Source organism: Hydra vulgaris, chromosome 04 (genome assembly GCF_038396675.1).
Source record: "Hydra vulgaris chromosome 04, alternate assembly HydraT2T_AEP".
Lineage (NCBI taxonomy): Eukaryota > Metazoa > Cnidaria > Hydrozoa > Anthoathecata > Hydridae > Hydra > Hydra vulgaris.
The window spans coordinates 34,925,106-34,951,352 of NC_088923.1; the positions used below are offsets into that span (position 1 = coordinate 34,925,106).

The 26,247-nt window shown below is 27.8% G+C and overlaps 1 protein-coding gene and 1 long non-coding RNA gene across 4 annotated transcripts in view; one reads left to right on the forward strand and one right to left on the reverse strand.

Annotated features, from left to right (window-relative positions):
• The first annotated feature begins 447 nt into the window (after positions 1–447).
• Positions 448–26,247, forward strand: part of LOC105847129 (uncharacterized) — a 45,849-nt gene continuing 20,049 nt past the window's right edge. The window contains exons 1-3 of one of the 3 annotated variants that reach the window (XM_065796172.1): positions 448–584; positions 16,492–16,603; positions 17,404–17,544. In XM_065796172.1, the coding sequence (XP_065652244.1) occupies positions 579–584; positions 16,492–16,603; positions 17,404–17,544 (259 nt within the window). In that variant the 5' untranslated portion in view covers positions 448–578. Of the gene's footprint in view, positions 585–13,907; positions 14,405–16,491; positions 16,604–17,403; positions 17,545–26,247 lie in introns of those variants that run through there. The other 2 variants (XM_065796171.1, XM_065796173.1) reach the window with 2 other exon arrangements.
• On the reverse strand, positions 8,478–9,670 carry LOC136079786 (uncharacterized). Its single transcript, XR_010638223.1, has 2 exons — positions 9,535–9,670; positions 8,478–8,637 (listed from the first exon to the last, which is right to left on the reverse strand). It is a non-coding gene; the product is annotated as an uncharacterized LOC136079786 (long non-coding RNA).

Here is a 26,247-nt window from a genome sequence, read left to right on the forward strand (position 1 = left end):
AAAAAAGTTTTTACAAGCATGGAAACTAGTTTAATGCATTGTATGCATTTAAAATTTCAAATATTTTCTTATATAAATTTTTTTCAATCTTAATATAAACAAGGAACAATATTCAACGTTTCTGCAAAAATTTGCTCTAAAATATATAAATTATATATTACAACTAAGAAAAAAGTTGTTGTAAAAAGTAACAACGTTGTGATAGGAAGTAAAATTATTTTATTACTTCGAATAAAAGTTCAAAAATATTACAAATATGCTACAACTATGAACTATAATAATAACTGATGTTTTTAGATTTGATACCCATTGAATTAGAAAAATCAAGTTAGTCTTTTTTTTATCAAACATTTTATGAAAATTCTTTAAGATTATTTGGACCCATTCGTGAGCATCATGATTATTTAATAAATACCGAAAAAATTTAATTGTCATAACGTGATTTTTACTATTGATCCAGCATTACATGCATCTGAAGTCTATAAAGTTTAGAAGTCTAAAAATTTCGTATTTTAAAATGACTATTCGATCCAGGTTTTTCAACACATTGGTTTAAATGAGATATAGTGAATATAGTAATGGAAGTAAGTAACCATAGTAACCATTTACTATATTATAATGATAATATAGTAAATGGTTGTTAATAGATACATCTGAAACTGGCAAATCATTAATTGATCCTAACAACCATGTTGAGTTCAACATAATGTCTGAAATTTGTACTTAAAAGATTTTTTATACTGTTTTATAACAGTATATTAAAAGATATTTAACACGCGATCAAAGTAGTAAAAGCAATATTATGAATTATTAGTTCTGCAAAAATCATCACCTGCTGTGAAAATTTGTTTAGTTTAAATAGTTCAGATAGTACTCATATTGAAAAAATGGCGTTCGTAATAATAAATTTTTCAAGTTTGCGTAAAGACCTTTCCAGTTATTTTTATGAAGTTGGCTGTAAATAATTTTTAGTTAAATTTTTTAAAGTAGGCTGTAAAAGATATTTTCAGGTATGCTTTAATGTTTGTTTTGATCTATAAAGTAATTAAATAAATTATAAATTTTCCACTTTTAATGCTCTTTTAATCTCAACTTTTTATGAAAAACGTTTTTTTATTACAACCGGTAAAGCAACAAAATCTGATTCATTAACCCTGAAGCAAAAATATTTTTGTTGTTAAATGGGTTGTTTTGGTTTTCGTTTATAAATTGGATCATAGACTATAATCTCAATCATAGATTAGACTATCAGTACCAATAGGTATAAAAGATGTACAAAAAAGCCGTTTCTCATCTTAAAACTGTTTTATATTAAGAGTATAACTATTTAGACGTATATAACGTTAATATATATATATATATATATATATATATATATATATATATATATATATATATATGCATATATTCAATTTTTTCGGCTTTTGCCTAAAAAACGGCAAAACATCTTTTGGCATTGAATCTACTAAATTTTTAAACCATCGTGGGTCATATATTCCCCACTTCTCAATGAGATTTGCCTTTAATTGAAAGAAACTGGTGAGAAAGGTGGTTTTTCTTCAGCTACTTTAGTTTTAAAATTTTCAGTTATATTAAGGCCTGGTGATTAAGAAACCCAATCTAACATCCTATTAAATAATTTTTTTTGAACCACTGAGTAGCTAACTTTGATGTGTGTTTTGGATTTCCATCCTGTTGAAATATGAAATTACGAGATAAATCTCCTTTTCTAGCGCTTAGTCTCAGTTTTTGTTTCACTATATCAGTATAAACCTCTTGTGTCATTATTCCGTCGATAAAATTTATTTCGCCAACACCATTATGTATAAAAAAAACCCAAATGCATCATTCTTTTTATAAAAAAAAAAGGAAAAAATAAGTTAGCAGTATAAAGAATATTGAAAAAGTTTAATAAAGGTATCTCCTCCATGTTTGACAGTTGGTCTCGTACGTTTAGGATTTAAGCTTTCACCATTTTTCTCTATTCTCTCCGTTTGCATAAAATACCATCAAAACTAAACAAAAATATTTTTGTTTTATCTGACCATAAAACCTGTCGCCATTGATTGAGAATCCATTGCGAACGTTCCTCATATTAAAGAATACTTAAAAGGTTAAATAATACTTTGACTATCTTAGTGTACTTTTATTATGTTGTGCTATACTTTCATTATTTTGTGGGATAATTTCATTATGTTATGCAATACTTTTTGTTAACTGGTTACCTGTTTCAGTTTATTCCAACAACATGCGGAATACTGAAGTAGGCTTTGAGATATATACTGAAGTAGGCTTTGCGGCTATATATGAGTGTGTTTGTAATAATTTCAATTTATTTAAATACTATATTGTAGTATATATTATTAAAAAGAAACTAATAAATGAAAAAATATAAAAAAATTAAAGTTAGTATTATACTTTTCTATAAATCTTATAAACTTAAGCAAAATTATGATCATTTTAGTAACCGATTTGATTACATGACTTCTTAAGAAAATTGTAACCAACTTTGAAGTTTCACTATCGGCACACGGTAATTTCGTATGAAATTTTATTGAGAATTTTCGGTTCAAAGTTTTCAAGTCAAAAACAAATAAACAAAAAAATTCAGGTAGCTCCACTGCGTGAGAAAAAAGGGCATAGGAGCGTAATCATTTTTCTATAAAAAAGTACATCGTTTATTCTAGTTTTTATCTATATAATTAGTTATTTTCATTTAAACCATTCCTTCTGGCTTTATCAACTGAGCTTGGTATAGATTGTGATAAACTCCGTACGAGCTCAATATCAATTTTATTTATACCATACTTAATTCTAGAACGTATTTTTTGAAAGTTTACTGCATCCTAATTATTTTTAGAGACACGGCCTTTCATAATACTTCAAATATTCTAGCAAGTTTGCAGGGTTATCCGCTTTCTCAACAAATTTTACGTTTTTCTTGTTTAGGTACGTGATTACTGTTTTTGCATAGTGAGATGATGCCAAATCGGTGAATAGAATGAGTCTCTTCTTAATGCATTTGTTTAAGTGGATTTCTTGATTTACAGTCAGCCCACTACCCAGTAAAAAAAAAAAAAAACCGCGTCCCACATGGGTTCCAAGAGGGTTCCGTATGAGATTATAGGGATTTACGTGTGACGGATTTTCCCATGCGGCGTCCGTATGGAAGTTTGTCACTTTATACCCAAGTGGGTAATCCCATATGGGTTACATGTGGGCACCATATGGTATTTACTTACATGGGAAATCCCACGCGGGTTTCTTGTGGCATTTACATGGGAATTTTTTTAAAGGCTTGAAACTTAACAAACCTTAAGTTTTAAAATCGACATTGCGGCGAGACTACATTCTTATTGTGTAAATATATTTTATATTATTTTGTAAAATGACAAGCAAGTATGTAAGTACCACGAATAATGTTTATCTTTCTTTAAAGAAATAAGAATAAGATTTGTGCAAATAGACATAATATTAGGATAAAATAATAGTTATTTGAATATAGTTCTTGAGTATATTATCTGCAAACAATTAACTGATGCAAGTTCAAATATTGTCAAAAACCAAGCATGCATGCATGGGACACTGTAGTGTCCCACAAAGTAATGCAGATTTAAAAGTCAAAGAATTTCTTTATTAAAAAATTAAAAAATAGCGAAGAGATGGGTTTCTGCAACTTTTTTTAGGCTCTAAATCTTTTAACTTTAGATATAATAAGGTCCTTAAGACTTAAGGGACTTACGAACTATATTGAGGAACAAAAACTTTTCAATTTTTTATCTGGAGTACCACAGTGTTATTGGGAATAAATCCTCTTGGTCCAGTTTTCAAAGTAATATGATCTAAAGTAATATATGAATAAAATAATATGCTTTAAAATGCATATACCTATACATATAACTCCTTATAGCTAACTATATGTATAACTAGTTATACATATAATTTATTATATAAACTTATTTTTTGAGGTTATGTTTGAACAAATTAGTACCAATTAATTCAAATTCAAGATTTAATTAAAGTTCATTGTTTTTTCACTGTTTTAGATTTATTTGTTCATTTGTTCAAATTTATTAATTATTACTAGTTCTTACTACAGTAAGAATGTTTATCATTGTTGAACGTGATTTTATTAGTGACTTAATTTTATTTTCAACAAATTTTGACAACACCCTTTAAATTTTAAATGGCGACAGCTTTACTTTTCTATTGATGTTAAATTTATTACGTTTCAATAACTCAGATTGAATCCTAACTGAATTATTGTACGCTTTGTAAGGTTTTGTTGTATATCAAAAGGTAATTAAACAATTGACAATGGGGAGGGGATATTGAGACCAAAACAATGTCAATTAAAAAATGAATTAAAAAAAAAAAGTAAAATATTTAAACTTATGCTATCTATCAGCAGGTTTTAGAGGTATTTACACCAACAATGTGGTATATAAAAATTCTTGCTTTTGCTGCTTAAAACTGTACAGGATCGTCAGAAAAACAATTTAAATTCAGAAATAAGCTTGCTTATCCGAAAGAACAATTTCTTTTACTTCAATTGAGTACTGTTGAAAATAAATGTATAATTAAACCAGAAAAAAATTGATGGTATATGCATTTTTGCTGTTATATTAAAAATTCATATATACCATCATAATATGATAACATCATTTTTAATGGGAGATGGCAAAAAATTGACCGAGTTTGATAAAGAGGGATGGTGTTCAGTAATCCGGGTCATCATCTGACATCATTATGCATAGATGACCCTATGATTGAGGTTAAAAAAGTAATCAATTTGTCATATTTCTCTTTAGAAAGTGTAAGCAAGCTTTGACCACCTATTTTATAAATTCGAGAGACAGAGGTGGGCATGCGAATCGCAAAAGAACTAATAACGATGCTCTAAATTGATTTTAATTTTGTAGACTAACATTAATATAGTATTTAGAAATAATAAATGAAGCTTACATGATTTTTATAATTAGTATTTATTTCCATTAATTATCAGTTGTAAGACTCTATTCTATAAAATGAATTAAAAAACTATTTATAGTATAATAAAAGTACATAAATACTAGTTTCCTAATGCTATTATCATCACAATGTTAACGGTATTCGTTTTAAAGTGAAATTTTGTATCAATTTTATTGTTTTAATGTATATATATATAAAGGGTGGATGCTCGAAATCCAGACAATTTTAAATTTGCCGGCATTTTTTTGTTTTTAAATTCTATGTTGCGAAATTCAAACATTAATCAAAACAAACATTGTACTCTCGGAAAAAAAAAATAAAAATTGCAAATTTAGCACATCATGTCAAAGGAATATGGCCGTTGAGTTGCAGTGGTTGAGTCCCTCCGCGCCGGGCACTCTGTCCCAGAGATTATAAAATGGTTTGGCTTCCCAAAAAGCACAGTTTATGATATTGCAAAGAGGTTTAATGATGGTGCAGAGTCTGAAACTGAGCAAAGATATGAATGTGTCTCATTACACCATGATCTGTGATGACCTTAGGTACAAGTCCTATGTCCTAAAAGTCAGGCAGATGCTGTCTGCTTCAATGAAGGAGAAGAGAACGACTAAGTGTTCCGTTCTTTTAGCATCAATAAAACATGAAGCTGCCGGTAAACTTCGTTTTTTCAGCGATGAGAAAATTTTTACTGTGGATGCCAAAGTGAAGAGAAGAAATGACAGATGGTCCAATACTGTATATATATATATATATATATATATATATATATATATATATATATATATATATATATATATATATATATATATATATATATATATATATATATATATATATATATATATATATATATATATATATATATATATATATATATATATACAGTATCGGACAAAACGAGTGCAACCAATAATGCTACTTTAGTTTCTTTATATAAAAGTGCTGCATTTTTTCAATTTAGAGAAATAACTATGTAACTGTTTAGAGACAAAGTTCTTCAAGTTTTATTCATCACAAAGTTCATTATTTGTACACGAAAATTAATAAATTAATCAAAAATGTTCAAAAAAGTTGATTTCCTTCTCGACAAAACAAGTGCAACTCGACAAAATGTTGACCAAGCTGTATTTCGCTATTAATATTTCATGGCGAATCCTTTGTTGTCGATCACAGCCTTGCATCTTTGAGGCATAGATTCGATCAGGTGATCAATGAAACTTTGGTGAATCGCTACCCAGGCCTTTTGGATTTGTTCAAACAGTTGATCCATATTACGAACAGCTTCACAATTAATTCTGCGGTTGACGATCTCCCACAGGTTCTCGATAGAGTTGAGATCCGGAGATTGAGGCGGCCAATCCATCACCGGTAGGTGGTTGTCTTGAAACCACTGCTTGACTACTTTTGCAGTGTGTTTCGGATCGTTGTCTTGCTGAAAAACCCATTTTATTGGCATATTCCATTCAGCATGAGGTAACATAACATCTTTCAGAATATTTTTATACATGAAACGGTCCATTATTCCATCGTTTCAATGTATTGGACCTAGACCGTTAGCAGAAAAACACCCCCAGACCATTACATTGCCTCCACCATGCTTCATGGTCTTATGGCAGTAACGTGAATCGAGGCGTTTTCCGGCCGGTCGACATACACGGCAAATGCCATCGCTCACAATGATGTTGAACTTCGATTCATCACTGAACAGGACAGTTCGACATTTTTGCACATTCCAGTCAATATGAGATGTAGCAAACAGGAGTCTTTCCTTCTGGTTTTTTAGTGAAATCAGCGGTTTCTTTGTTATGGCGTCGAGAAAACAATCCGGCTTCAACAGCACGTCGTCTGATTGTTCGGTCCGATACAGGCAGATCTAATCACTTTTGTATCTCGACTGATGATATCCAGGGATCCTTCTTGACGGATCTGACGATCATAGAATCCTCTCTAGAAGTGGTGGAACGCGGTCTTCCACCTATGTTATCAGCTGCCAACATCCCCGAAGAACGATATTTGGAACATAGTTTTGATACGGTCCATTTTTTCACGCGATATTTATTACAAATACTTTTTTGCGACATTCCACTTACGTAATCGCCAAAAATTTTCTTTCATAGTTCCAATCCAAGACTGTCGGGAGCCATTTTTGCACTTGAAGCCATAAAAATAATAAAACTAAATAATAACGCGTTCAAGGCTTACCGTGTTACATTTACCTTGTGATGATACAATAATGCTCTGTGGAACACAACGTCTTGGTTGGATGAGGACTGTATTGATGTAATGAATCACTTGTTGAATTTCACTTTTTGTATTGATGTTCTTCAATAAAACACTTTGATAAAACTCACTTCGATAAACTGTCTTGATAATACTGACTGATTGACTTCCATATACTGACTGAATTACATGTCGATTTACATGTCTCTTATATAGTAAAATGAACCTGTGTGAACCTGTTCTGGAAGATTCTAGATGCTTCTTTTCGATGCTTCTTTTCGATGCTTCTTGAAGCTTCTGGATGAGTCTGGATGCTTCTGAATGTTTCTGGATACTTCTGGATGCTACTGGATGCTTCCAGATGCTTCTTCTGTAAACTTCTGGAAGTTTCTGCATGCTTCTGGAAACTTCTGGATACTTCCTTTAATTATTAAAAAACTTCCGTGACGTTGACACGGACCAGACTTAAGAAAATGAAACAAACCAAAAAAGTTGCACTTGTTTTGTCCGCTGCAAAATGGCACTTGTCAACGAAATTCTTCCTGTGTGCTGTCACGTGTCAACTGATTGCTCATGTCATGGCATGCTATGACTCCAGACTCCTGAACTGTTTGCTGTGGTAGTATAGCTCGTTTCGTTTTTAAGACATGTAAAATTAGGAACACTTTTTAGCATTGTTCGATGTTGGTTGCAAATGTTTTGTCCAATACTGTATATATATATATATATATATATATGTATATATATATATATATACAATATATATATATATATATATATATATATATATATATATATATATATATATATATATATATATATATATATATATATATATATATATATACATATATATATATATATATATATATATATATATATATATATATATACATATATATATATATATATATATATATTAAAATTATATTAAAAATAAATTAAAAAATTAAACTATCTGTAAAATTAAAATAAATTAATTTACCAATTATTTAACATTATTTGAGTAATTTACAACTGACATAGGTCATATCAGTGTATGGCAGAACCATTTTCCTAGACATTACAATACGTTTTTAGTTAGTGACACAAAATAATAACACTTCATCATTCCTTAAATTGACGAAAGATTAAAGCTAAATTCTTGGTATATTTTTTATAACATGAACTTTAATTAATAAGATTAATATGAAGTGAACGTAAATTATTTATGAGTTATTAATTTTTTGTTATCCCCTTGATACATGTTTCTTTAAAAAAGGAAATTGTCTTTAAGACGATAAACGCACACAACTAAATAAATTTATTATAAATAACTAAGCAATTGAGTACAAATACGTTTCAAACAAAAAAAACTCGATTTACAATCAAACACGTGTATAACAAATTGTAAAAAATATGTAAACTTTGATCTTTTATATTGCATTAATGCGTCATATGACAAATCTAAAATAAAAATTGTAACAGATAAGTAGACATAAAAGAAAAACAAAACAAAAAAAACAACTGGAATTTTCAAGGTGTGCCATGCTAGACAAGAATAAAATGAGGATAGAAAACTAGGAAAGAATAATTTCAGAATAGAATGTTTTATGATAGAAATAAAGAAACCTTACTAGAAAAGAATTTTTACAAAAGAATATTTTTTGGCAGAAATTTTGAAAAGAAACTTGAAATTAAAAATTACCATTTATAATAAAAGTGAATCACTGATGAATTATTCAGAAATTTCAGATAATCTTTATTATTTCACAAAGATTTTGTTAGAATTAGATTATACTTATAATCTATAATGACGATTAAATGTTTCTTCAAATCAAAAAATTTACATCATTCAAAAATATATTAATATTAGCTTATTATAAAGCAATAATCATTATAAATAATCATTATATAATATTATAAATATTATAAAGCAATAATTAATAAGCAATAATGCTTATTATAAAGCAATAATATAGTCTTTTAAGGTTGAACTGAAATATTTAAGACCAGAAAACTAATTTAATAAAAAAAATGCAACTAAGATTTGTTCAAATAGAATATTATATAGTAAATTTGAGATAATTATTTTTATTTAATTATTAATCAAATATTTTGAATTTTAAATGAATTTTTCTGATCGAACCAAAATTAATGCGATTATAATTATTTAACATTTATTCAATTAAAAATCATAACTGTAATTACCAAATTGCGCGCAAATTCTTTCTTAAAATTTCTTTGCTATGATAGAAAAAAAATTATCATGTTTTTTTCTATCATAGCAAGAATTTTCATGTTTCTTTCCTAGAAAGGCTTTCCTGAATTCTTGTCTAGAACCGGCTAACAAATTCAATTTACCTGCTTTTCGGTAGCCTGCTGTCATACTTAAACTGCTGTCATGATGCAACTTGTCGGTGTTGTTTTATGACGTTATTTCACGTTGGCTTTTAGTAAACTTTAGTTATATTTAAAAGACATTACAACAGATTTAAAATATTTTAATTAAAAAGAAAAAAAAAAAAATGCTTCAAGAAGCCAAACCAAAAACATTAAAGATAAAAAATCAAATAGATATAAATAAATTGCATTTTTATAGCTAAATAGTCTTGGCTTAAACTACCAATTAATTATTTTTAACAAATAGAATGTAGCATCCTATTATCATGATTGGGTAGTGAATCAATTTAACTATATTTAAGTTTAATTGGTGAAAAACAAAAAAAAATTCAATTAAAAAAGACAAAAACAAACCAAATACAAACAATAGTATATTATAAAAAATTACAAATTAAAAAAAAAATTAAAAAATTAAAAAAAATAAAAAAAAGTCACCGAAGAAAAAAAGGCAACAAAAAAGTTATAAATATCTTCACTGACAGAAGACATTTACAAAATCTAAGTCCTTACTGAGTTCTACCTGTCTGTCTAAAAATAAAAATTGAGATAAAATTATATACAATAAAATTGCTAAGGCTACATTTGTACTCAAATAAAATCTAAATGATAAAACTTACTTAAGTCGCTGTCAGCTAGCCTGTCTAGAAAAAAATTTGTATTCTCATTAATCCTAATCTATAATCTATAAATAAACTTACTAATATAAACGATAAATAAACTTGAACTAATATAAACTATAAATAAACTACTATACACTATATACTTACTAAAAAGGCCTTCAGCTCCTTCTAACTGCTCTAAAAAAATTAAACAATACTTGCTTAAAATGATCTAAAAAGACTGAAGACAAAACTGAAACACTTTACTAAAAAAGAAACATTGTACTAAAAAAATTTTTTTTACCAGTCATTTTAGTTTTAACTTCTTCTAAAAAAAAAAAACAGAAAAATAAAAACAACGAACAACAAACAAATTTTAGTTTTTAAACAATGAACAACATCAGTTCCACTTGAAACTAAAAATTTATCAGCACTAATCGGCTGGAAGACCTTGCTTGAAAGACCGCGTGGAGTAAAGAAACGCTTTTAGAAAAGCCTAGAAAGTTCTTTATTAAAAAAGAAAGTGAAACGACACTTACCCTATTGAATTACAGTATTCATATTTAGAAGATTACAGTATTCATGTTTAGATTGTACTAAAAAAAGTATTTTATCAGACATTTTATTTCTAACTTCTTCTAAAAAATGAAAACAGGCTATAAAAATTAGAATAATAAAAACAAACAACAACAAACAAACGATTATTTAAATTTTTGTTTTAAACAATGAACAACATCAACTCTTCTTGAGAATATCATTGAGTATATCATCTCTAATTCGACAGCTGACTTCACCCGAAAGACCGCATGGAAAATGTAACCGCGCATAAAAAAAAGTCTAGAAACTACCTAAAAACTAAGAAATGGTGTATTTTACAGAATACAGAACCGTCATTAACAACACGAACATTAGGCGTAACTATGCGCACTATTCATTAGCGTATTAATATTTAGAAAAGCGAGAACACTTGTATAGCCTATAAAATGTTATTTTAAAAATAAAAATGTTGTTTTTAGGTACACCTATCTTGTGATTTTTGTGGGGCATCGGTATTTTCTCCAAGATTAAGTTAGCAGTAACTGGTTTTACTTAAAGCAGAACAAATAATATTCGGACACGCAAAATGTCAGCTTCAAAGGTTTACTAGCTGCAGAGATACAATAGGTAAATTGAATTTGGTTTTTGGGGTACACATACAAAAAACAACAAAAGTTCAGTTAACAATAACAACAAAACTATTTCTTAAAATTTAATCAAACTAGCTGGGAAGAACTTTAGGCAACTCTAAACACATTCAAAACAGTTTTTCTCAAAAGCAAATAATAAAAAAGTTATTTGAGATGTGTTTTTTTTTGGTGTTTTTGCGGTATACCTGTATAACATGTAGTATTTTCCACCTATATCCACCACTATTTCCACCTATATATATGTAAGATTATCCCATGTAGGATTTACCATATAAAACCCATGTGAGATTTAACATACGAAACCCACATGGGACAAAATAATATTCCACATATAAGTTACATATGGTAAAAACCCACGCGTATCCCATACGAGATTTACCATATGAAATCCATGTGGGATTTACCATATGAAACCCACATGGGACAAAATCCCTACATAGGTTACATATGAAAAAATCCACGCGTATCTCATATGCGTATTTTCACTTGGTAGGCACAGAATAGGGCTGAGAAATGTCATTTTCAGAAAAAGCAATCCATACACGTAATTTTTTTTAAAAATTTTGTTTTGTTTGGTATATAACTATAGATGGAGTAGATTTCATATCGCTAGTATAAAAAATATAATTTCCATTGATATTTCCGCAAAATTATAACCTTTTTCACACATTCCAGATCGAATGAGAGAGCTGTTTCAATGGCATGGAAACTAAATCCATCCAGTGCTTTTAGTATTGAAATAACTTCATCAATTAGTTGCTTTGAAAAAAAAAATTTAAATCTTCGGCTTTTTTGATTCTGTTAGCTTTTTGTTGTCAACTTTTCATATGTCATTATATTAAAAATTGTTATTAACAGAAACTTACCGACATAATTTTACAGGTATCGGCAAAACGGCTTTACTGATTTACCGAAAAATTTTTAGTAAATGCTTTACCCTATTTGCAACTTGGAAGTGAGAACAAATGTATAATCCTTTTTAAGCAAATCATCAATAAGAGATGTCGTTACATCTAATTTAATGATAAGAACATGAGAAGTTTGTTTGGTTAATCCAAAATATTTAAGTGTTGACCGAATGTTAATCAAACTTTCAATTAGGGTTAGGACTATTGTAATTGTAATGAAAACAATAACAGTAACAATAATTATTGTTATTGTATTAACTTAATTTAGAAACAATAACAATACTTGTGATTTACAACTACTGTAATTCTGTAATACAATAACAATAAATATTGTATTGCAACTCATCTTTATAAAACAATAACAATATCTGAAAAAAAAAAGTATTGTAATGACCCACTACAATAGCAATAAATATTGTATTGTAATTCGTCTTTGTAATACAATAACAATATATTGTTTTTGTCATAAGAGACATTAACATTTTCATTTAAGAAGAATTATTATGTTTTACTGTTTGTGTTACTAAAAATAATTTTCATATATATTTTAAGTTCCTTTATAGCATTAAAATCAAGAGGAAAAAATACAAGGGCTGAATTAAATAATTTATGAATGTTATTTTTAAAATAGTAAGGCTATCATCAGACAGGCAATATTTTGCGGCCATTTACAGCTTAGAAATACATAACAAGATAGGTAATGCGAAATCTAAATATGTAAAAAATAAAATTTGCAATAAATTGCAAATCCGTAAATAAAAAATAGCAAAAATAATAGTAAGTCAGAGATGAATATAAGTACGTAAAAATACGTTAGCTTTTCTACTTTAATGTAAAGTAATACACTACAATAGTTATTGTAATTGTTTTCATCAAAACAATACAATAGTTATTGTAATTTTATTTCATTAAAACAATACAATACAATAGTTCTCGAATTTTATTGTATTGTTAGAAAAAAAAAACAATAAAATACTTACTGTAATTGTTTTTCATCTCAGCAATACAATACCAAAATAAATTTTTTTTATTGTTTCTGTAATATTACAATACAATATTATTGTATTGTAATGTGTAATTGTATTTAATTTTTACAATTACAATTGCAATAGTTCTAACCCTACTTTCAATTTCTTTTTAAATGTTATCTCCTTTATAGCAGCATTGTCAAGTAATTTATAGTTTTTAAATCTCTTTTTATAGCAGCATTTCCTAACTGATAAAATATATTAATTTCTAAAATGAATTAAATGTGATGAGTTTAGAAATAAAGAATAAAAATTGTGTTTATGTATTAAAATTACTACCATAGTTACTCTCAATGTTAAAGTTTTTAATGTTAAAGTTCACATGTTTATGAAAAGGGTTTTGCCTTCAATATCACATTCGCCTACAATGAATTAATTTAATTTATTTAGTATTTGATTAAAAAAATTGTTTAATTGTAAAAAAATGCTGGTTTCCAAATAAATAAATCATTTGTAGCAGCGGTTATATATATAATTTACTTTGAACATATAGATAAAAATTTTGAATAATAAATCATAAACATAACTTTAAGTTGTCAATAATCTTAAGTTATAAGTAATAATTTATAAATTGTAACGTTGGTAACGTTGGCAACAAGAAATACCAAGTTCGTACTAACTTCGCAGGAAAGTTTTAAAAATAAATTTAAAGTTAAAAGAACGTTGATGTTTTTGGTGTTCAATATTTTTCATGTCTGCAAAACTTTATATTTCATTTGAGTTTTTTTGAGATTTTTTTTCCTAAAGTTATCAAAAGTTTTTAGAGTGAAACAATGCTAAAGTTTCTTGTATTAATATTATTATGCTTTGTACAAGTTGTACCGTCAACATCTCATCAAATATTTTCTTCAAAAAGTAATGACATGTTGTATCTCTTTTCCAATCGATTCCTACCAAGTGGTTTAAATCCAGTGAAAATTGAAGTGCAAAAAAAATATACTTCATGCATTGACACTTGCAACAAAATGAATGAAGGGCAATGTTCTGCTATTTCAATTGTTCAGCAAAATTCAATTTATGAATGCAAATACTATGACAATAATACAAACGTTGATGTCAATTTAGAGTATTCAACAAACGAGACTGCATTTTTAGTTCGAAAAGGACAAGTAAATAAAGTTTATTATTATTTAGGTGATCAAAGACCTCTTTTTACGTAGGATAGCTTATTAAAATACTCAATTAGGTTTTTGACTTAAGTTTTTTTACGCGTTAAGGAGATCACATTATTATTAGCTCAATTATTATTTGGTATCTTTAAAAAATAACAAAAATAAATTATAAAAATTATGTAACAATAAATAGGCAGTGCTTTCCTAAAAAAAACAGGTGCAGTAAAATATTTAGTTCCATTTTTTTTAAACATCATAAAAAAGTGACGATTTTGCCGAAGACTTCATTTATTTGTTTTTTCTTGACAGAAAAACAACTTCTCTACAACTAACATGTCTACAACAAGTTCACTTTGCGTTACACTGGATGAGTACACTTCTTTAAAAAACTGAAGGTACGTGAATATTGAAATTCAAAAAAGCCTTTAAAATGACTGGTGTCATCCAACGTCATTCAGGATTTGGAAAGTTAAAAAAAGTTACGGAGCGCAAACAGACTTATATTTTGTCAACCTAAGTTTAATTTATCACGTAACACATTGAATAAAAACCTTATAAAAATGTTTTTATTCAAATACAGTAAAAAAAATTTTACTCAAGAAAAATGGGTATTCAAATATTGCATAAACATTTGCGTTCATTTAGCAATTAGAAAAACCAAGATTAAAAACTCACAATATTAAAGTGGTGTTAGAAGAGTATTAAATTGTATTTAAAAAAGTAGAAGCAACTAATTTTCTGTGATGAAAAGAAACTTTGAAGTAACAAATAGAAAAAAAAAAATTCTTGTAAAAATACTTAAATCAAAAAAGTATATTAATTGTTGTAGTTAATATTGTACCGAGGTTGCAAAGTGGTGGAGGATGTGTTGGTATTAGGGGCTGCTTTGAAAATCTCGTTGCTAACTTTTCTTTATAAGGCGATGGAAGTCAACATCTCTAGGTTAACATCTGTAAGTTACATTTTTTAAAAACTCTGGAGATTGATTTAAATTCTATTGCACAATTAGTCTTCTGAGTTTTTGGATCTTTAATTAACGAAAGGTTTTTAAGTCTTTAATGTACAAAAGTATAAAGATTGCAATATCTTATTTTGATTCTAACAACTTACTTTTTAACAATACAGATTTATTCTTTTCTTTGTGCTTCTGATATGTTAACTGCTAATAAAAAAATTCAAACGTAATATAGACAGAAGTGGTACGACAACGGCTGTTGTCCAGAGAGAAGGCTTTTTCACTTTCATTATTTTCTAGGGGTTCATAATCTTATTAATATAAATTAACTGCCTGATATTCTTAAGTAGCAATTTCAAAGATTTAACTATAAACTATATATACTCCAGACTTGACAAAATTGATAGTTTTTTGATTTCTTAGAACAGGAAGCTAATCTTAAATGTGTTCCTTTTTCTGTGATATATGGGGGCTGACAGTGGCTGGTGAATTTCACATCAAACAAGCCTTATTTACTTCTGTCTTAATGTTTTCCTACCCAATACAATTAACAATTTTTTAAGCCTTTCGTCAAGCGTTTATTTTGTTTTTTATAACTCTTTTTTGTTTGTTTTATTAGCTCTTATCTTAAATAGTTGTTGTTTGTAACCTTGTTGTGATTGGACCTTGTTGGGATGTTCATCGGTGAGTTGTTGTTTGTAACCTTGTTGGGATTGGACCTTGTTGGGATGTTCATCGGTGAGTTTGTTTTTCGACAAACTCACCAATAAAAAGAAAAGAATAAAAATAACGTTTACTTCTCATTCAAGTTTCAAAAATATATTTTATATAAAACAAAGTCCGTATAAATCAAATAATTCATAATGGGCAATAAAATGTATACACTTTGACTTTTTAGTTGGGGAGCAGTAAAAAATGATGCTTTTTAAGTTCGCATATTTAATGCTAGAACCAATTAAAAACTTTGTTGATGTATGTACATACGAAACAATTGGACATAAACAAATAATCCCGGTGTGCAATAACTAATGTTTTTTATAAATGGGGAGTAAAAATTTAAGATGAGATTTTTTCTAGCAATTAAAAATATTGAGGAGTAAAAAATTTATAATAATCAAGTATTGTTTAGGATATTTGTAGTGACAAGTGCAGGATTTTAAACATAATTAAAGTATGCGGTAATTGCGTGTGCAGAGATAGCTGTGGTGTCGGAAAAAACTATCAATGTGATTGCACTAAAGGTATGCTTTTTTTATGTAGATATCTTACAATGTGTATTTTTGGAATTACTTTTTTAAATTATTTTACTGAAAAAAAAAACAAAGAGTGATAAAGACTTTACCGAGTTTGGAAGAAGGCCGATTTTTTTTTAGAACAAAAGGAGAAAACCATAAAAATCAAAAACTTTATTTAAGTATATTTCTCTTGACTTTCAACAAAAACATTCACAACAACTATACGAACATCTTGAAAAATGTTTTTCAAGGGGAAAGTCTATCAATGTTGTTTATATATTAGGTGTTGAAGAGTTCCTTTCGAAAATTTATTCAGTTTTTAACAAAACTTTCAAAGACTAAAGATTCATTAGTATAATTTCAGCATTGATAAAAAATCTCTTACTGTAACTTACACTGCTTCCTTTTATTGCAGGTTTTAACTCTTGTATAATAAAAAGTTCTTTTTCCAACAACATTTTTATTCAAATATGAGAATTCATTATAAACTTTTATTTTTTTTTTTTAAAGAAAAAAAATTTTATGAAACACAAAACCCCGATATTACTATTAATAAAGGATATTAAAGTATTAAAATGTTAAAGCGACTTTTCTAGATCTCAATAAAATAAGTAAATTTAAAATTGAATAAGTAAATATCTATCAACTGATAACATTCCACAACGAAAACAAGTTCGTTTTTTTTTAAATTGAAGCATTAATTTAAAAAGCCAAAATTGTTTTAACTCTTAGTTTAGATTTTTTGTTACACATTAAACAACATTTAACGCGTCTATACTTTATAAATTTTATGCTAAATGTTGTAGCTGTTGCTGTTTTTCAAAATTGTCAAAAAATTTATGATTCTGGTCATCAAACCACTGGCAAGTATATGATAGATCCTGATGGAAATGGAAGTTTTCCTGTAGTTTGTTACGTTCAGCTAAAAGAATACATCAATCAACGAGGTACTTTGTTTTTTTCATTAATCAATCTTTTTTAATTTTCTACATACAAAATTGTTTTTAATAAACAGTTTGCTAAATACAGATATAACTATATACGTTGGACAAATAGTTAACAAAAAATTCACTCACACAAACCTATTATTATAAACATAAAACATTACTTTACAAAAATCAGATTTAGATAGTGAGATAAATAAGTGAGACAAATAAGTGAGATAAATAAGTGAGATAAATAAGTGAGATAAATAAATGGGATAAATAAATGAGATGAATAAGTGAGATAAATAGGTTTAAAATGATTTTGATTTTTTTGATTATTTATTTTATCCTCGATATCCGATGGATATGTTTTGCTTTAAAAGCAGTCTACAAATTTTTTTTTAACTGTTTAAAACGCATGCAATGTCATTCATTTCTGTTTTTTTTCCTCGTTTATGAAAACCAATACTTCTACCGCTGCTTAACTCTTTCAATCAGTTGTTTGTATACTTTTGTTTTTGGAAATTCCGATCTTGATGGAACCGCTCAGAGTGACTGGGAATACTTTTTTTAATGCTGGGTAACAGTTAGGCATTTCTAAAAAATCACGGTCGGAAACTCGTATATGTTTTGCCTATTATTTTCATAAAAATAAAACTGGCAATCTCCAATTTACTCTCATTTAATTCTAATATATAAAAATATTTTGTAAACAAAAAATAGTGTAAAATACTTTGTAAACAAAAAATATTCACTAGTAATGTTTTCAAAGAATAAATTAAGTTTGAAGCGGAATCGAATACTACAGAACTTTAAATCCTCGGAGGATATAAATTTCAGTAGTATATATATATTTTTAATAATATTTGAGATTATTGTAAAGATTTTCAGAAAGTTATGGGATTGCACCATGTATCATAGAGTCGCAGCAATCATTTAATTACAGTCAAAGATCAAGAGTCGAAGTCACGCACGGAAGTTGCGAATTTGTCAATGTCAATTTTATGTAGATGTTTGTATGAAAATAAATTTTTTTACTTCAGAAAATCATAACAGTAAGCATATTGTTAAAAGTTCCAGCAGCTAATTATAAAAATTTAGAAAAATAGAAAATTACGCAAAGAAATGGAAATGCCCAATTATCATTTAGAGTAGACCCAACTATTTTGGAGATATGGTTATTTCTTCTACTCGTTTTTTTTTTTTTTTATGTATTACATCAATTTTATTAGGATATGTCTTAGCAACTGGACCATATAATGTACTGGCAAATTTCCTGCGATTCTTAAAAGATTATTATAAGTAAAATGACCATTTCTAAAAAATGTCAGACGTAAGCCAGAAATCAATTTATGGAATTTAAATGAGTTTTCTTAAAAACTTGTTTGAACTAATATTAAAAATCAAAAGTTTTTTTATTCTAAAATATTATGTGCATAAAACTAAGTTATGAAAAAATCGTTAATCAAGTTTTGCATTTTTTAATAATTTTTAATTTTTAATTATTTTTTGTTAGAATGAATTCATTTCAGCAATATGTCCTTTTTTACAATTTTTCTGCAAGTTCTGAGCAGTTATATTTGTAAAAATCAAAATTAACAAACAAAATACTGTCAAATTTTTTATTATAAATTGGGATTTCTCTTCAGGCTAAATATCATTGGAAATACTCGTTCTAAGGAAGCATTTGTAACTGACAAACATAAAGCAATTCCACCAATGTAATTAGTTATTGTAAAAAACATGACTGTTTTCAAAATAATAAAAAGTTTCAACTTATTGCTTGTCGCATTTTCACAGACTTTGTGCTTCAAGAAGAAAACTTTTCTTTCGTGCAATATAAAGAAATTAAATAGTTGCGGACAAAGCCCACCTCCTTGTGGAATACTTCTTTTTACTGATTGCGGTATCGGAGTAATTAGATTTTTAACTCGTTGGCATCTGTCTTCAAGGAAATTTTTAACCTATGTTAGGGTTTTAATGCTGCAGTTTATTTTCATTAATTCATTTAATAGAAGTTGGTCTGGAACTGTGTCAGACCAACTTATTGCTTTGACAGGTCAATCAGAAGATCATTGAAGCCACGTTCTAGACCTATATTTTTTAACGATATTGAAGATGTTTGAATTTGCCTTATTAATAATGAAGTTGATAAAAAACAACTATGCACCAGGTAATAAAAATGTATATTACATAATAAATTGCGTTTTAACATGTATAATAATGTATAAATGTAATAGAAATAGTAAATTATTTTTGAAAAAGTTCAAAATATAAAAAAAACCAAGAAACAATCGTTCAACAACTCCGATATATGATAAAACAATATAATAATATTAATAATAATAATAAGATGATACGAATATAATAATAATATGATACGCAATAGCATAATATAAATATTCAACGCTTCAATAAACATCTCAATATTATTACAATTAAAATAATTTATATCTTGTAAGTTTTTTGCGTATTGTGATAAGCTTCATTAATATTAATTTATCGAACTGTTTGAGCTATTATATTATTTTCGAATATTAAATTCTTATATAAAGAAAAAAAAAAAAGCTAGATTGGATTATTTATACCAAGGGCGTATTAATTAAGGGTGAGCAAAACCGGGTATCCGGTTGGGTTTGCCGAAATCGGATTCGTATTTTAACGAACCAGATCGATTATCCGGTTTCGCTCACCCCTAGTTAAAACTTCCAAGTTGGAAGGCTCAACTAGGGGGATTTCAATTAGTCTATTACAGATATCCGGTTTTGCTCACCCATAGTTCTAAAATCCAACAGGTTTTAACAAACCGCACCGGATATCCGATCCGGTTTGTTAAAATCCGATTTATAAAACCGGACCAAATATCTGGTTTTGCTAACCCCTAGTATTGATAGATACTAAAATGAAAACGTCTATTAGAACGTCTATTAAAAAATTAAAACGTCTATTAAAACTTCCTTGCTTTTACGTGGCCATAGGGAGCTCGCGGAAGACTGGAAATCAGACTTGTCATAGAGTATCTTTATGCTAGAAGTGTAGTAAACTTAAACAAGTCAGTTTACTTTGAAGTTGATGTGTATATCATTTAATAAATTTTTTTTCGTAAAAGTTGTTGTCATTCTTTTTTTTCTTTTAGATTTCATTTTGGTTTTGATTTATATTTTTGTTTTGAATAAAAGTAGTTTAAAAAAATCCTTTATAACTGTTTAATTTAATAATTATGTTATTTAATTTTGTTTTTAGAGAATTTTTACTATTTAAATAAAGTGAATTGTATTTAAACGGTATTTTAAATTCGGACCTTGATATGATATCGAGAATCTTTAGAGTTTTTTGAATCAAATGGTAACTTAAATTTTCATGTCGCTTTTGTATTGTATTTGTTTAGGTTTTTTTTAAAAAAAGTCGTAAAATGCTTTAGCACCAATTCTACTTTGTATTTAGACATAAAATATTTCGGCAAATATTTATTTGAAAGATATTTAGTGCTTTCATTTGTTCCAATAAGGGTTGAGGATGAGTAAATTTCTCTTCGTTGTACACTTGTCTTGAGGCATGATTTCGACATAGATATAACGGTGTAGACAAAACGACGTAGATATAACGACGTAAATATATTAGATATATAACTTTGATTTGTGAGTAATGCCCTATGTTATATCGGCGTACATAAGGGGCTGTTCATTAATTGCGTCAACAATTTTTTGCAATTTTTACCATATATACTTACCTCCCCCACCCCTAAAAGTTAAATATTTTAAAAAGAAAATTTACTTATATTTTAACTTATAAACATATATCAAACGAACCTAACCATTTAAAATTTGCTTGCTCTCAACAAAAAGTGAATAAAAGTAAAAGGTATAGAAAAAAAGTTATTTAACTTTTAACTTAAGAAAATATTTCCAGTTTAAAACTACAAAGGGTTATTCCGAAAAAAAAAGATTAAAAGATTCATAAAAATGCATACACTAGGGTGTAATAATACACTAGGGTGCGACGAATTTTAATTTTTTTTTAGAATTCATTTAGCCTGGGTATGCGCAAATAGTTCATTAATATTAGAATTATTCTGTAAAAATATAAATGCTCTATCAAATTATCTTGAGGTGTCCCGAGACCTTTGAAAATTAAATGGGTATCTAATATAATAAAAAAAATTTTTTTTCAAAAGTATGTTATGATGGTTCTCAAATAAAGCGAAATTATAAGAAAATTTCAAAAGCAGTTGTCATTTTATAAAAAATAAAATTTTTTAATTAATTAAAAAATTTTATTTTTTATAAATAGGAAAACTTTTTTTTAATATTAATAATATTAGAAATTAAGATTCACCGCATCCTAGTATACACCTTACTCGTTTAAATTTTGAACATATTTCAAATATATACAATACTTCAATGTGCCAATCCTCCTCACTTTAACTAAAGACCCAACCCGATTTTAATGTAAAAGCTAATTTCTTCAAATAGAGTCTAGTATAAAATAAAATGAATTTAACAAATAGTACAAACCAATTGTATAAAACCAACCTTTAGAGACAGAAGAGCCAAAATATGCAATTTACAAAGTTTTTCAGTTTTAATTTCAATATTATATTATTATTTGTCCATGGAGCTAAAGAGCTGCATCTTGACATAGAAAAAACCACACTTGCAAGCAGCAAGTTGCCAACCCCTTTTATAACCTGGTATAAACGTTTAAATAATATAATGTTGACCAAGTACTTGCATAAATCTTTTTTGTTTGCACAGCAGACTAACCAACAACAACTTTGAAAAAATAATTTTTTACGAATAAACATCTTGTTTTAACTCTGAATGTGTTGGGTCTTTTTGAAGCACATCACGGTTTTTAAAGCACAACACGGTTTTTAAAAAGTGGAAATACGAATAGTTGCATTAAAATACTGAAGGTCGAGGGAGTATGGACTGCAAACACAGGGCTGCAAAACCTGCACTATTTTTACTTTTTTTAAGTAATAAATTTATTTAAGAAAGTAACATTGTTGACGGTAACTTGTTTTGAATTTTCCTCTCCCGCTAATCAACAGTTGTCAAAAACGTTTAGACCCGCTCCTCCCCCTATTTTGTTGACGTAACTAATGGACAGCCCTAAGGTAGCTATGTAAAAAATAAAAGTAAACAAGTTTTAAATTATTTTGTGACAACAATTGTCATGCTTTGTAGAGTAAACCTATACCCTTTAATTGTGTTTTTATAACTAATGTAGGTTTTTCAAGAGATACTTTTATTAATCAAAACCACCAAATATTTTTTGTTCTGAGTTCTTTCAATAGTTTTGTTTTCTATATTAATTGTTTGTAGAATTAGGGGTATATTATTTTTTGTTGATGTTGGAATGAAGTAGTATGCACTAAGTTTTTTTCTTTTTAGCTCAATATTTGTGTTTTAGTATGAAAAGTAGAATAAGTTTGTATCATCTGCAAAATTATAGTTTTAAAGCTGTTTGTGGCATTTGGAGGGTTGTTGATAGAAGTAGAAAAGAAAAAAAGGAAAAAAAAAAAGGGGGGAGGGCCAGTATGGGGCCTTGGGGTACATCACATTTAGTTTATGTTAAATTTTCATACTTTTGAATTTTTTTAAATATAACTTTTTGATTGATGGTGTCAAACGCCTTTGATAAGTCAATAATGATCCCCAAAGGAAATTTTTAATTCTTAAATGATTTGTTTATCCTATTTAAAATTTAAGGATTGTATGATCAGATAAGTTTCGTTTTTGGAAATAGTATTGGCTTTAACATTTATAATTTTGTTCATATATATAGTATTTATATATTCTATTTTAGACTATTCTTCGTAAAGTTTTAAGAATGCAGAAAAGATTGAAAATGCTCAATAGTTGAGCATGTTTCTCCTCATTATTATGTTGGCACTTTTTAAAAAAAATTAAAACTTTTGAATTTTTTAGAAATTTTTAACCTTTGTGGTACATTACTTGTTTTAATTAATAAATTGATTATTTGAAAAATATGCTTACTTATCTCCACAAAAAGGTTTACTTATCTCCACAAATAGATTTACTTATCTCGACAAAAACATCAAGTAATACTTTTCAAGTAATGTCATTAAGGGATTAGATTCTTTTGATAGATATGATAGCTATCTTGAGTTTGTCTTTTTTTAGTTCAATGAAGTTTAAGTAGATCGTTAAGTTACAATCAAAGGGCATGAAATTCTAGATGTAAATTCAGCATCAATATTGGCAAAGTAGATTTTGAACCCATTAGAGATATCACTCTTTTTATTTAAATCTTATTCTGTAATCTTTATTCTAGAAGATTTTTTGTTAGAATTAACTTTATTTTTACCAATTATTTTCTTCATAATGTCCAATGTTTTTTTGAAATCTCCATTTTCTATTTTTGTATTTGGAATAATAAGATTTTTTAAGTTATTATTTACGTGTTCAAATAAATTTTTATCGACTTTATTAAATCGATTTTTATATTGTTTGTAAATAGTTGGTTACAGTTCTATTTTTTAGATATTTTACGTGAAGTTTTTTGTTATGTTTTGAGGATTTTCTTATTTCTTTTGAGATCCATGGTCAGTATAGATAGTTTACTTTTATTTCTTTTTTTTGAATCGGAAAACTCTCATTATATTGAAAGCAGAAAATTTCTATAAAGTTGTTGTAAGCAGAGTCTGTGTTTTCAATGTTACTTAGTTATTTGTGTTAATGTTACTATGTTATTTAGTTAAGGTTATATATATAAAAGAAATGTACTGTGAATTTCTGAAAAGCGTAGACCTATTCAAAACTATTATATACCATATTGATATACCTTAGACATGGGAAGGATCCAGGATTTTTATTGACTGTAGCAAAAATGCCATAAATATTTTTTCTGTCTATAAAAAAAAAAGTCCTCTCTTTTCACATTTGCCGACAATACTAAGTTCAAGTTTGTCACCTGTGCTATGTGGTCTATATATGCCGACTCGCTTGTCTAAAAAGCTAAATTTGCAGACTTAATGAACTAAAACTCATAGATAGGGGGAGGGGGGACACCACATCACACACCATTTGCACCAACCTTGGATGTACAATGGCTAAAATCATTACCAAACCCCTATCCTCAATCAATGTATTTACATTTAATTCTTGGTATTCCTATTGCCAGTCAATGTATTTATGCCAAATAATACACACAAAAATATATAAATTTATCTATATATTTAAAATAACAAAATATTTGTGGCTGTTAATATATGTTTTGGATGGTGGAGGAAATAAGAGTTAAAATTTTGTAAAAATAGTTCAAATTTTGATACCAGCTTGAAACTGGTATCACAATTTGGAAGTTGTCTATGAATGAAAAGAATTCAAAAAAAAATTGAGATCGCAACAACATCTGTGTCAACTGTTTAAATAGCGACAACTTGGTGCTCACAGTCAATTGCATTTTTAACATGTAGCAAAATTCTAGTTTTAGCTTTCTCGTGGTTACAAGGTGAGAAATTAGACAAAACAGTTTCATCTAACGTTTTTACTAACAGTAAGTCAAATGTCAGTACTTGTACAAAGTTTATTGCAAGCATTTTAGGCAACTTATTTTGTTCACAACCAATAGTAAGAACCGTGACCATTTTTTCCAAATGCAAGTTAAATTAAAAACACATACGCTCACATCATTACCACGACTCTCTCTGGTCTGGGTTTTTAAACTAAATTGAAAACAACGGTCAAACACAATGTCAATCCTTTTTATTTCTTTATGCTTTTTTGATGTGATATACATTTTTTTTCTCAAAACTCAATTTCAGAGTACTCTTTAAAAGTCTTTGAACTTACTGGATGAAATATATAAACAATTGCTCCTCCATCTAACACCTCTGCAGAGATTTTCAAGAGAAATCAAAATAGATGCCGAATAGTTTTTAACGCATTTAAGGTACTCCGAAGTTTTTCGGAGTTTACCAAATTCAGATATTGCGGGTGGACAAGCATGATTTTTATGTCGAAATGATCATCTAAATCTTAGGGATTGTTTTATAAACTAAATTTCTTCCAGTTATTAAACTATTCTGAATATATCATCATGATGACTCAACACCCGCTCGTATAACTTTTTGACGGATGCCCTTGCTTTTGCGTCAAGTAATACCTTTGTTGATAAATGTATGAGAATATCTTCTTCTACTAAGAATGGATTTCCAAAAACTTTTATAACTTCAATAAAATCTGATACATGTCGTTATAATTCTTTTCAAAGACAGGTGTATCTTCGTAACGATTCTTTTCATTATCTTTTTCCTTTTCTCCAAATCCCTTTAGAATCTCAGCAAGTAGTGGCTCGCACACCATAGACTTTATCAATGCACCTGAGCTATCTAATGCGTCAATTGAGCCGCCATCTTTTTTAATAATTTTGCTGTTATAATCTTGGGCCTAATCTATGGCCATAAATGAAAAAGGGCGTCTTGTTATTTGTTATGTGAAAAAACCTTTGCAGAACCTGGTGTAAACCTTTTGGTTTTTATGAGGAAACATATTCATGTCAACAAGACAAATTGGAAGCCATCTAGAATAGTGTATGTGTGTGTGAACTAAAGCAAACATTCAAGGAACAATTTTTTTCTAGGCACTGACAAACATATTAAAATTTCCCATTCTGAAACTCTTAACAAGCAACAGTACTGTTATTTGTGACTTTATAGCAGTAAACTAATAATTAAAATGGGTGTATGCTACTCTT